The sequence below is a fragment of the Larimichthys crocea genome, chromosome XII (genome assembly GCF_000972845.2).
Source record: "Larimichthys crocea isolate SSNF chromosome XII, L_crocea_2.0, whole genome shotgun sequence".
Classification (NCBI taxonomy): Eukaryota; Metazoa; Chordata; class Actinopteri; family Sciaenidae; genus Larimichthys; species Larimichthys crocea.
Genome location: NC_040022.1, coordinates 24,194,207 through 24,208,012, shown reverse-complemented (window position 1 = coordinate 24,208,012; position 13,806 = coordinate 24,194,207). Strand labels below are relative to the sequence as shown.

The window sequence follows — 13,806 nt, the reverse complement described above, 5'->3', positions numbered from 1 at the left end:
TTCATGGAATTAGGTGTCAAAATCCACGCGCACTCGTCAAGCAGCAATTTTGAAGTGACTGAAACATGTCCGATGAATTAAAAAAAAAAAAAAACTAACTTTGAAACTCTCTGAGCAAGATGAATTAATCTCTATCGCTATGCGCGGGTGCAGGGGTATGTTCAGGGTCAGGTAAAAATCCTGAAACTGATGAAACCATTAACCTCTAACTCCACATTTCAGTAATATATTATTAAAAGTCTTTTCATGTGTTTTCAGCAACTATTTCCCAACATTTAAAGTTATAATATTTTTACTTTTTGCCATCCTTCAAACAGAGTTTCATTTCATATATTTTATTCCAATATCACCAAAGCAACATGTCATCATGCATGTTTCTACTAACATCCAAGCAGTGAGATAATATAATATAATATAATATAATATAATATAATATAATATAATATAATAACAAGTGAGATAAGTAAGGTAACACATAGTAAATCATTCAAAGTGATATCAGTGATTGTGACCAACATCAGAGTAAGTTAACAAGCTCCTTCCTGTCTTCTGGCTAATTTCCCGGCGGTATATGGGTCAAAGTAACTCAGGATTTATCAGGATGAGACAAGAGTCAAAATGAAGCAAACTCTTACGTCCACAAACTAATATGATACCTCACCTGGATAGGAAATATTAGTGCCTTTACTATTGTCCCACACGTCATTTGTACTCTATGACACAGCTGTTACGTTCTAATATCCAATTACAGTAACAATGTTCCTCTTATTCAAATCAAATATGTTCAATTTTTTTGTGTGGGATAAGATTGCTGGGTCATGAGATGGCCCACGTTTCACAACTAATAAATGCGAGGTGTCAAAGCTTTCCTCATGACCCAAATGGTAAAACACTCCACTTGCATAATGCCCTACAAAATCAAATCTGGGTCACATATACAAACTGGGAAAGATTATGAACAGTATGTAACACTCAAGGTCATCCTGGAAAATTGACATCTGGTAAGATCATTACACTACCATTCTGTAGAAGATGGGATCAAAGAAAATGTTTAATAATCCTCACATCTGAACTACTCTTAATGAGGTCTTTACTGGCTGCGTCACGCCAGTGGTCTCTCTACTGCTGTGGCTAATGAGAATTTGTCCCTGTAGTGTTTACCAGGTGTGGGTATAGTGCGTGCATGTGTGGAACAGAGGGGATCAACAGCTCAATCTATCCTTTTATGTGAACATATACCACAGAAAATATATAGGTCAGTGAGGTTTAGAAGATCAAACGATAAAATCAAAACACCATAAAATATCAACTGCTACAACAGAGACCAGCATACGCAAACCAGGCCAGTGTGTGGTTTTGTGTTTTTAAGATAAGACACCTCTGATACCTTTAGATAAATTAACTACATTACAAACACAGTGTGTAATCTGTGATGCTCCTATTTTGTTCTCCGTTTACATGCAGACGATAAGCAACTCAATAAACACTACGCATGGCCAATACCAATATTAACTCACAGACTTATCAGTGGTCAAACACTAAGTGAGTCTATTGTAAAATCATTCAAGTTGCCGGGCTAATGAGGCTTACGACTAGCACGATCAGGATGGAGGCCTGTGGATGATTGAGGCCATGATATCACAGGAATATGGGTCAGTGAAGGGGATGCATTCATGTTATTATGAATTACTTTCTCTTGATTGGCAGGGCACCTTATGTTATGCCTAATTTCAGCAGCTGTGTATGTGTGTGTGTATTGCCACACACACACACACACACAAGGAAGAGGCATACCCAGATAAAATGCTTGACCTGAATACGACTCTTCACTGATCTACAGAATAGACATTTAGTATGACCCATTGTTGTCCATTAGATCTTATTTGTGGCCGCCATGCACAGCAATCATTACGCAGGTTGCCATGTTTCGCTTCACATGCACACCACGTGCCATGTCACACTTGTAGACATAGGAGATTGAAGTTAGGTATAGGTGCTTATAAGGTTGCTGGGTAGCAACATGTGAAGCATAAATTTATTCCCAGCCATTGCGGGTCAGATTTGCTTGTTCTGTGTGTTGATAGGTTGACCCGATTGAACCCGATTTGACTTGAATCCTATAAATTAAGCAAGCATCCAACTTCCACGATCAATTTCTCCATCGTTCTACTGATAACATTGTGAAAGAAGTGAAATAGGTGAAATCCTCTCAGTTTTCCCCTTTTGGACCATCACATTTAAGATAAGATAAGATACTCTGGAAATTTATGGTTTCAGTGGGAAAGAAATTACTCATAAGTAAGAAAGATAGAGGTGGGGTTAAAGAGTCTGACAACTGTTGGAATAAAGGACCTCTGGTAGTACTCATTCTTACATGGTGGATGTTGCAGTCTGTTGCTGAAGGAGCTGTTTAAGGCCGCCACAGTCTCATACACAGCTGACATCCTCCTCTCTCCCACTTCCTCTATGGAGTCTAGGGGGCAATCACCAAGACACAGCTGACCCTCTTGACCAGTTTGTTAAGTCTTTTTTCTGTCACTTGGACACAGCTTTACAATAAGATAGGTTCAAATAAAGAACCCAGCATGTCTGTTAGCCTCAATGTGTTTTGATGGCACAAGGCAGTGGCATGAAAGATTAAGTTACTCACATATATTCAGCTTTAATAATAATAATAAATATTACATTTTATTTCATAGGCGCCTTTCTGTCACCCAAGGACGCCTTACAATAAATAAAAGTAGACAGCAAATAACAGAAACAAACAAACAAAAAGAACCATAAAAGTATATCAAATTACAACAATACAACATTAAAAACAGGTTAAAATAGATGGAAAAGGCTATTTTAAACAGGAGGGTTTTAAGTGCAGACTTGAATTGTGAGAGTGAGTTGACGTTCCTTATGATCATTTCCTTTATAATGATCATAAAGAATAATAATAATCATAATCCTCAGTTCCTTTATAGCCATGTGTAGTGTTTATGAACACATATCAAAGCCCATCTGAAGCATAAGACAGTATAAAAACAGTGAGACAATGCCATGATTCAGTGTCATAATAAAAAAAAAATAATAATAATTTTAACTTTTTTTTTTTAAATCAACAGTGCCAATTTGCTTGTATATACTTTTGTACAATATATTTTATTTACTATTGCTATTTTTGATATTTTATTATGTATAGTTTGTATATTTTTTAATTCTTATGTTGTCTATTGTGACTGTTTGTAATGCTGCTGCACTGTAATTTCCCAGCTTGGGATAAATAAAGTCTATCTATCTATCTATCTATCTATCTATCTATCTATCTATCTATCTATCTATCTATCTATCTATCTATCTAATCACGTGACGTCATCGCGCAACGTATGACGTGACCCGGCGTCTGCGCCGCCGGAGCTCGGAGCGTGATGGCGGCGTCTCAGCCAAGGCTAGAGAAAGAGGGCGACGACTGCTCTTTGCTGCCTTTAGTTCATGACATTATCAAATGGTAAGATGACTGGCGGGTCCCTGCGTGTTGCATGTTTGTGTGGACACCTCTTTACCTGTCGTGAATAGTCGCTGTGGTGAAATTACCAAGCTTGTTGTTCGCGAAAGCTAACGTTAGCTCCCAGGCTAACTCGGTAGATGTCCAAAAATGAGACAGCAGCAGGTAAATAACATGTCACCGTGTCCTCCTTACTTCCTTTAAGCATGGACAAGGACAGCCAGGATGTCCACCAAGAGCTGACCAAGTTGAAGGCGAAGATCCAGGAAGCTCGGGAGCAGATATCCAACATGCCCGGGATAGACAGCAGCCCGTCGGAGCAGCAGCAGCAGCTGGCCACGCTGCGGGAGCAGGTCCGCACCAAGAACCAGCTGCTGCAGAAATACAAAAGCATGTGCATGTTTGACGTGCCCAAAGCATCGTGAAAGCGAGGACTGGATCACAGCACTGACTGGAGGAAGCTCACGGAGAGAGTCGAGGTACAGGAAGGACTTTTTGTTTTTGTTTACATCCTCGCCTTTGGAGCAGATAACTGCGGATCGAGAAGACGTGATGGACTTTAAATGGACAAAGACTTGTTTCTCCTCAGTTGAAGTTTGCTGCAGTGTTTTTTGAAAGTCAGGCAACATCCTCTTCATGTCCTTTTTGCAGTGTGAGAATGAAAGCTTGTCTGTTTGTATTAAACGTAGCTTTTCTTTGTCTTATCTTGTGATATCCTTATTTTGTAATAAAAAGTAATTGATCAAATACTGATTGGCTTAAATAGTTTTTATTTTATAAAGGTCTAGTGTGTAAGATTTAAGCATCTTTTGGCAGGAATTGAATATTCTAATAGTTAGTATGACTTTGTGTGAATCAGTGTTTTTGTCCTTTTCCACAGAGTCCACCGTGTTTTTGTACAGTAACCCAGAACAGACAAACCAAAGATGTATCTAGATATAACCTTTTGCTTTTTTTTGTGAATTTCACCGAGTTTTTCCTGCATGCTTGGAAGGACAGGGTGAGGCGTAACAGAGTATTCATTCGGTTGCAATCTGCAACTTCGCCACTAGGTGCCGCTAAATCCTACACACTTTCAATTAGCTACTAGTGGTACATTCATTTAAGCTTTTACGTTTTTGGACACAAACTACTCTGGTATGTTTGTCAGTGACTCAATAGTGGAACCAGCATTTAATAGCCGGTGGCAGAAATGGCTGTGATTGTTAAATATGAGTGAAAGTACATTGTGGTGCATGTTAAGGGTCCCTAGAAGACCCTCAATGACAGGATGATGATGTTGAACGTGTCTTCATTGTGTTTTATGCACACATAAAAGGAAAGAGAAGATGAAGACAGATTATGAAAGTAGCAAGTTTGGTTTTATTTTCTCTTTTATGCAAAAGTAGACGTAGACATAATAAATACACATTCAGATTCAAATTTGTTCATAACGCAACAAACATTCAAGTGTTGAGGGGGGGAGAAAAAAAAAGAAACATTAAATGTAAACATTGTTTTTTCTCAATTGCCAGTTCTCGGCAAGCTAACGTAGAGGCAGATTTTACAGCATCTGATGCATCTACTGCATCACTACATGAGGATCCCATGTGTCTGAGCGATCTTTCTTTTCACCTCAGGCTCAAATCTACAGGACTTGGAGCTCATGCGCCCTGTGTGCAGAGCAGAGCTGGTTTCCTCCTCAGCTGCTGGGAAAAGTCTCAGAGTCTCTTGCAAAGAAAGTGTCAGCATATGACGCAGCCTTTCTCTTTGGTCTGGCTGCCTCCTACAGCTTTCTCCTTTATGTACATCAAGTCACTGTGAACGCTTGGTCTCCGCGCAAACGGTGCCACAATCCCATACGCGTTCCCATCTTTACACTTCTTGTTTCTGAAGGACTTTCTGTGGAGAACCTCGCAGTACTGCAGGGACACCTTGCAGTGCCGATCGGGGCTCATCTCGTTCGGCAGCTTGGCCATGGTAAAGAGAGTCTGAAACATTTGGTCCACGTTGGTGTTCTTCTTCGCTGAGATTTCAAAGTAAGCGCAGTGCTCGTCTCCGCCGACAAGTTGCTCGATCTCTTCCTCCTGCACCTCACGATAAAAGTCCCTGTCACATTTGTTGCCGCAGATGACCAGCGGGACGTCCACGTTCTCCTTGGTTTTGTTTCGCAGGCAGGATTTGGTCTCATAAATCTGGCGCTTCAGGCGCTGCACCTCCTGGAAGGAGTCTCTGTTATCCAGGCTGAATACCAAGATGAATACATCGCCTGGAAAACACAAGAGGAAGACAGATTTAGTGCCAAACAATAACACTGCAAGCTCCGCAAACCAGCTTTAGTTTGAGAGTGTTTTTAAAAGTTTTAAAGCTCAACTTACCGGTGAGAATTGAAAGCCTCCTCATTGCAGGGAAGGGATGATTTCCAGATGTGTCCAAAATGTCCAGCTGGTAAACGTCTCCCTTGATGCTGTACAATTTCCTATGAAAGTCCTCAATAGTCGGCGTGTACTGGTCGTCAAACCTTTCGTTCAGAAACCGAGAGATGATGGCTGTCTTCCCAACTTTCGTGGAGCCCAGAATCACCATCCTGTGGCAATTCTTGGCCGGTATGTCGAACTCGTTCTCGGATGGTGACATTTTCTTAATCATTCTCGCAGCGATTGCAAGAGATGGTTTTAAATCCTTCCCAGTGATGTGAGAAGTGCGTGAGAGGTAACCTCGCTGTCTTTCTGAAGCCAGAGGAGCAGCAGACTGGCAATTTATAGGGGAAGTTTGCCGCGCCTCCCCAACGCGTCATGCGTCACACACTCCAGTTTGGGGAGCTGGAGCAAGACCCGAAATTATAATGTTACTATGGCTGTTTGTGTGCGTCAGCCCTGCCCGCCCCTCTTCTACAGAAAACGGGGAAGAAACGGACTTGTTTTCAGATGAAAATGCTCGAATTGTTTAAACATGTGGACACATTTTCCACGCGTAATTACCACAAATTAACTAAAATCAAGTGGCGATGCTGTGATTAGATTTTAAAGTCATGCACAGTGTGAAAATGATTTCTTGCAGCCTGAGCATCACATTAAACCTAAGAGCCTTGACGCATTAGGCAGAGGCATCTCACATTAACCTCTTGCACCTAAGCAGCCTTTACTTTGTTTGTTTTGTCGCTGCAGAAGTGCAGCCACCTCAGGCAGTCAGATTGCTTAAGAACATTCATCTGTTTTCCTGGATCACCAGTAATTAGTGCACTGACTGCCCCCAAAGGGAGAAAGCAGCTGGAATATGTGGGCGCAGCGGCACACAAACGCACAAGACATGTTAAAAAAAAGTGAGATTTTTACTCTAAAAGACATGTCTAATTTATTTAAACCTTTATTTGACCAGGAAAGGTCCCATTGAGATTAAAAATCTCTTTTTCAAGGGAGTCCTGGCCAAGATAGCTAACAATGTCTCATTTTAAATGACACTGTTCACATATTAACATATTAACATATATATTAACATATTATCCACATTTACATACATAACATTACTATAATGCACTCTAGTACAACATCACCACCTCCTACAACCTCATAATAAACATGAAGTAGTACTTTTACAGTGCTCCTTTGTAAAAGTAGAATTTATAGCAGAGCTGTTGTATCTGTTGAGATCACATTAGATTTTACTCAAGAAATGACCAGGGAGTGTATATTTTTATTTTATGATGTGTTTTAATTTGTTATTGTCCTTATTTTACTTTTTATTGTTTTATTTTTTATGATTTCCATTCCCCATTAGTCTCTAATTGATTTACCATTCATATTTTAACCTTTTTACCACCTTGTCAGTCACCTGTAAAGCACTTTGGAGTATCCCAACCTGCATGAAAGGATGTGAAAGTCATCATTAGTAGGACAGCTGAGAGGACATTACAATTTCATACAGTACAAACAACATAAACATGCCCAGTGTAACAGGGCGTGTTACACTGAGAGAAAAAGAATAAACCTGTAACTGAAGAGCAGCTGGTTGTGACTGCTGTCTGGAAGGCATCCAGTCCAATTTGTATTGACTTTCTCATATGTGTTAATTGACATACCCCACAGGTAGTCTAAATATAGAGCCCGATGTTTGTGACTCAAACTTGGCTCATCCACTTTGCCACCTTATCTACTTATCACCTTTTACTTAGCTTCACAACCGTGAATCGGTGTAAAGAGAGAAAACGGTTTCTAAAAGAGAAAGTCGTGTGCTTCATGTGTTACTCATGCTGCCAGGAACTGCAGCTGCCACTATATATATATATATATATCCTTTACAAACAATCTCTATTCTTCTCTTCTCCTAATGTATTGTTTCTGTAATTCTGTAACTGGATATGAGTTTCATATTATTTCCTGCATCTTCTCTTGTTTTATAATGTGCGTGCTTTGTTTTTATGCACACTTACAAATAATACTTAAAAACATATTGTAGGTAATATCCATCAGATGTGTTTTTGGAAAGCTGATGAATAGCATATGCTAAACCACACAATAACTGAACATTATGTAAAATCTATAATTATCAGAAATCAGAAAACTGTCCTTTTTAAAAGTTCTGTGTAATAATACTCAGGATTTTAAATTGAACATGTCCCTTGTTCTTTAGTGTCCATTTTGACAGCAGTGATTGCTGTCAGTATGTCAAGGTTCCCTGACTTTACAAATCTGCATCATCATTAAGTTGAAGCGAGGTTGGCATTTTGAATTATTTATTGCACCCTTCTGTCTCTGCTTATCTCCTTCTCTCTAAGGTTTAATAATACTTTACACAATGTCCACAACAGGTCTAAGAAAAACTTCATGAATCTTGGTATTTGCCTTGATTTCATGTGAAACCTAAAACTTACCAACACTGATGACCTTTTTAGCCCTCTGTGGGGCATTGGGGATGAAATCAGATAGGTGTACTTAAGCCTGGCTGTTCAAGGCTTGAGGGATAGGTTTGTGTAACCAGGAGTGGACCAGTACGCACTTGACTATTGGTCAGTAATTAAGCCAGTGTGTTCCCAGTGATATGTATAACAGGACACGTGCAGAATAGCTTGTTCAGCAAGGCACTGCCATAACACTGCCTGCACAAAAACACGATGGACAGAATATTATGTACATTCTCACCTATAGGGAAACCTATCTGTACTTAATGTATGCCTGTGCACTTTTTGTTTTAACTAATGAATCTCAAGTATTTTGTTACTATGCTCATGATAGAAATTAATGAACTGCTTAAGAATAGATCTAAGCAGCTCCGTATGTAGTACGAACAGTAAATGACAAGAAATATTGCATTTTAAAATATCTAGAAAACAGGTTTGAAAAAAATTAAAGGACAAGGCATGGTTTTTCGATTTTAATGCACATTTGACAAATTGCTCCATTTTCTGGTTAAAGCTGACCAGAACAGGTCATGGCAAGAACTTAGCCAGCCGAGTTTTATCATTTGTTCGGTCAGGGAAAGAGAAACATCAACATTTTCACTCTGTTAATCCTCAATGACAAATGCACAGACCCTGGCTGCTCACCTGAGAACCAGCTCAGGGTCAGTCATAGAAAACACAAACATACAGTGCAGCATAGTGTGTCTCTTATATGCACTTCATTTCTCTGTCTGTGTGTGTCTCTACTCTCTAATCTTGAACTATGTTTGTGTCCCTGTCTGTTTGCAGCCTGTTCTGTCACACCGCTGGACCTCGACACATGCACTGCCCTGGCAACGTGGCCCTCAAGCAGAGTAAACACACCAGCTGCAGCCCACTCAGGCCATGGACTATCATACACATTAGACTAATTTCCTTCTCAGCCATGTTTGCCTTCATCAATTAATAAAGAGGGCAGAAAAGACTGGAAATAAAAGATGTTGTGGCCCTCTGTGAGGACACAGTGATTCACAGCTGATATCAAAACAAAATTGTCGCAAATGATTAAACCAGTGGCATCTCAGAGGTTGCTTCAGTTTTCAGTATAGGCAAAGCAAAGCCTTGTTTTATTGTGAAGGAAGCAGCCGAGGCAGACTGTGGAGGAGCAGTCTGGGAGTCTTTTTGAGAGCTTTGAGAGTTTTATCTTATTTGCAGTTTTATGAATAAAACATGGCAGAAATCAAATGTTAGATCATTTATGAGATTATGTGTCATCATCCCCCTCCTTGTGATGTCATGTTACGCGCGTATATGCAACATGCTCGACACATAAGCGGTTAGTGAGAAATCCAATTTACAGTCGTCAAGAGCATATGTGCGTATGTGTTAATGTGTCTACGCGTCAGGCATTTGTTTCTATTTGTTGCTACTTATGCACGTATTGAACAGTTTTTTTTAAATTGTTTTTGTTGTAACTGTGTTCTGTTGTGATTTTATTCTATTCTGCTTGAGACATCATTGAACAAGAAGGCCTACCCTCAATCAAACTCAATTCTTATGAGTCACTTTTTTTTTTTGCATAATTTCATAATTCATCTGTGTACAAAGCCCCAAAAAGCATTTCAGAATTCTTCATAGATAACACATGAACAAATCCTGTCTATAAATGTATGAATTATGATAGTATTTGAGGCCTAGATGGACACTAAAATACTATTTTTAAGTAGTTGATGCACATCCTAATATTTTATCAGGTGCATTGGCAAAAATCAAAAATAGACTTTTCCTGATTCAGCACAGGTGTGGGTCTCAGAACGCACACAGAATTACGTCAGATGCATAGATGCTGACGCATCTGACGGTAAGGACTGCAGGTGCTTTTTTCTCGATACTTTTTCTTGCAGTTTGTGCAACCTTGAGGACTTCCTAGCTGCACACAATGTGCAGTATACTCAAGACAAGACAAGACAAACTGTAAATAAGTAGTAACTGCATATCACGTGTTTGTTTCGTACCCTTCCTTCTGTTCAATCACTGACCTCACAACATGTTGGATTACACACTGCTAATATAAATTTGCTGTTTTTGTGTCCATGTAATTTGTTTTCATGCTCTACTTTGCCTGGAGCTAAGTCAATTAATAAATGCAATGAAGCCAACTTTACCACCCCGATTCAAACCAATAGCAAAAGACTATAATAATAATAATAAGGTATCTGGACTGCAGGTCTAGTCAGCTGTGTTTACTGGAACAATAAAAAAAAGAGAAATTCTAAGAAGTCAGGTCAACACTATTGTTGAGTTAAATAAACAAGTGGCATAGTCTGTAGACAGGACAGATAAAGCTGGGATGAATTCAGTCTTGATGATGCAGTAGAGGCCACCTAATCTTGTATGCTGAGAGAAGGAGAGTTCATTCTGTGTTCACATGGCGTGAGACTTGGGGCTGTTGCGTGTCAGGCTGGGCCATCTTGCAGTGGAGCTGTTGAATGAAGCATGAGCCTGCCGTTTCCAATACAAACCTTTCAGGTTTTAGAGCCAATCAGAGTCCTGGCCTCAGTTCATGTGTAGTTTGCCCACCACCTGTATGTTTTGATAAATCAGACATCTGTCAACAATGTTATTATCGGTGACATGCAACCTTATGTTGGGCTCCCTGCATGACGTACAACATGAGACTGTAAATGTGAAGCAAAACATCACTCTGTATTAGTATATCGCAGACATGCACAAATAGGGTGACACCTGTGTTTTTAGTGTTCTGGTCCTGATTCATTCTTGAAAAGCATCTTTGGGTACCAGTTTCATGTCACTGAGGGAAACCAAACCAGAAAATCATCATGTTTCATCTGTCTTGGACAGAACAGCGTAGAAATATTCCCATATGCCTATATCTATGAGTAATAAGTTATTTTTAGAAAGCTGAGGAATAATTTGGAACTGGTTGATAACCTCACATACACAGAACAGATTGTGGTTCACAGGGTTCTCCTTGTCTGACCTGTCTGAACTGGGATTCTTCTGAACAGTTGGTTATTTTCCTAATGGACCGAGGAGCAGTGAATGCACAGACAAACATTATTTGGACTCGGACACCTGATCACCTCACCTCACAGAGGGAGGTCAGTCAGATCAATATACATTTTTCTTGAAACAACCCCCCCTCTGCTCTATGGAGCTTTATTGGATATTTCAGCTTATAGTTCTGCAGTGAATTCAGTTTGTTTCAAGCAAAAAAGCCCCGATGAACGGACTACTTAGCACCAGCTGAGAGATATTAGACATTTATATAACAGGGAAAGGGAAATAATGTGGGAACACATTTAAGGATAACAATAAGGCAAAACTATTTAGTAGTAGCATAGTAATATTTTGGATTCATAAATTATTACATGATAATATTTACTTATTACACCTTTATTATCAAACTATTGCCATGTTATTACCGAGTTGTAATGCAAAGTATTACCCAATAATCTCTATAAGATTCATGTGTTGTTTTTGTTAAATCTGCACAGTTTTCCAGATTAAACAATCCTCAAATCATATAGGTAATGTATGTGTATCTGTATATGTATGTGACCACTTAGGTCACACATAGTAAATGTTGTTTAATGGTGGATATTCATACCTGTATGGTGTATGTTGTAACATAAGACAATTTGTTTCCGTGTAAGTCTGCAGAAGGAGCTCAGTGAAAAGCTCTTTTTGGAAAATTGGCTGTAGGTGCTTCACTGTTTCCATGAAGCACACTGCAGACTTGTATCAAAGGTAATGGTCAATTCCAAACGTGTGTTACTTCACCAAGCAGTGTAGTTGGTAAATGTGACTACCAGTGAGTGATCTTATAAATGCTTAACCTTAGACGTCAGTGAGCTCCTGCCCTTTGTGGCACTGTTTATATAACTCTAATGGCTTCACGCAGAGACAAAAAAAAGGAGGGGTGGGGGAGAAAGGTAGTAGGTCTTTGGCAAGGATTTGTAGATCTAATTTCCCAGACATGTACACAAACTTTTAATACCAAGTACTAATAACATCAGTTGAACCACCTTCCAGACAGTTGTGTCACCCCCATCCAACAAATATTACATAAACTCTACACAAGCATTATGACGAGAGACAAACTGACCTAGAGGGAGCAAAGAGAAAATAAAAACAGACGTAAAATTTAAGCTTGTGGTACACCACAGACAGCCACAGTTTTAGAGGATGTGTGACTGCGTAAGGTTCTGAAAGGTTGGAATAATACTAGCTAAGTGCAGTGCCCTTGATGCCAACCCAGTGACACATAAACCCTAAAACCTCGTTTGAAATCATTAAAAATCGAAATTTAGAAATTTGGGGGGGTCGCAGTTAGGTATTTTTAAAACATGTTGGATCACGACATGTTTTTTTAAAAAAGGCAGGAACTATGCCTTCAGTTGAATAATAATTATTAATAATCAATAAAATCCAACTGTGGTCACTTAGGTCCAACTGTGTCTAAAACCTCTTTAAGAAATCTAATGGGGAGGCAGGCATCAAGGCTGCATGTAGCTGACTTCATATGAGTTATGGTTTTGTATAAAAACTGCAGTGAGACTGGGCTAAACTTGCTAAAATAACAGTGAATGTCTCTACTGGCAAGTAAAATGCATTCTGTGAGGGTGATCTGATGTTACTGATTTTTGTTGTTGGAAAAGTTGAAAAAATTGTTCACACAGCTCTTCTCACAATTCTTCTCATCTTCAAAAGGCAAGACAAGACAAACTCTGAGGGATCTGATATTTAAAAGGCCAAAATTAGCTGGATTAAAATGTGGGGAAGGGGGGGACAGGGGAATCTGAGGAATTTGGATTAAGTTTCTGTTTCTTTACGGGAATGTTGTTGAATGTTTGTTTACATAAATCTTTGTATGAATCTAAATTTTAGCAGATTATAAGCGTGGCTCTCATGTGCCAATTGCAGTTGCATCTATTTGACACCTAAAATGCTCATCATTTAACACTGCATCAGCATTTATTCTACATTATCCATTTAACATATACTGACAGCAGGTCTTGTACGTCATGGCGGCATCACACAACCCGTTATGGTTTAACTCACACCTTGGGATTTATCACGCTAAAAGGCTCCTCTTCGATATGAAGAGTGATAGCTTTAAACCATTTTTTGATGAATATCATTACAGTTTTTGATAGCATTATTATTATTATAGTATTTTTAAAATGTTCACATTCAATCCATGCATGAGAGAACATCTCTCAAGGTGCTGCGACTCAAATCAGCATAAGACAGAATTTCATAACACAAGATGAGCCAAAGCAAATCATATGCAAACCCACATCACACACACATCTTGTACTGCCTTCTCTGTTTTTGTTTACACCTGCACTGTGTAACCAGCTCCCTTTCTGACTCAGTGTGACGCCAATCCTGCCAACTGCTGACAGGGTAGTGCTCAGTGGTGAGCACGGACATT

At 39.4% G+C, this 13,806-nt stretch overlaps 2 protein-coding genes across 2 annotated transcripts; one reads left to right on the top strand and one right to left on the bottom strand.

Moving 5' to 3' along the window:
- Nucleotides 1-3,334: 3,334 nt before the first annotated feature.
- med9 (mediator complex subunit 9) lies at nt 3,335-4,240 on the top strand. The gene is made up of 2 exons (XM_010730058.3): nt 3,335-3,493; nt 3,696-4,240. Exons 1-2 carry the CDS (start codon nt 3,414-3,416, stop codon nt 3,913-3,915), a joined length of 300 nt encoding a protein of 99 aa, XP_010728360.1. The 5' UTR covers nt 3,335-3,413; the 3' UTR covers nt 3,916-4,240.
- A 611-nt stretch (nt 4,241-4,851) lies between these two features.
- LOC104918344 (dexamethasone-induced Ras-related protein 1) lies at nt 4,852-6,248 on the bottom strand. The gene is made up of 2 exons (XM_010730064.3): nt 5,848-6,248; nt 4,852-5,738 (listed from the first exon to the last, which is right to left on the bottom strand). Exons 1-2 carry the CDS (start codon nt 6,116-6,118, stop codon nt 5,215-5,217), a joined length of 795 nt encoding a protein of 264 aa, XP_010728366.1. The 5' UTR covers nt 6,119-6,248; the 3' UTR covers nt 4,852-5,214.
- Nucleotides 6,249-13,806: the final 7,558 nt, after the last annotated feature.

Coding starts and splice junctions, on each gene's coding strand:
- med9 (XM_010730058.3), top strand. CDS start 3,414: ATGGCGGCGTCTCAGCCAAGGCTAGAGAAAGAGGGCGACGACTGCTCT. Junction 3,494..3,695: donor GTTCATGACATTATCAAATG/GTAAGATGACTG, acceptor ACTTCCTTTAAG/CATGGACAAGGACAGCCAGG.
- LOC104918344 (XM_010730064.3), bottom strand. CDS start 6,118: ATGATTAAGAAAATGTCACCATCCGAGAACGAGTTCGACATACCGGCC. Junction 5,739..5,847: donor GAGGCTTTCAATTCTCACCG/GTAAGTTGAGCT, acceptor TGTGTTTTCCAG/GCGATGTATTCATCTTGGTA.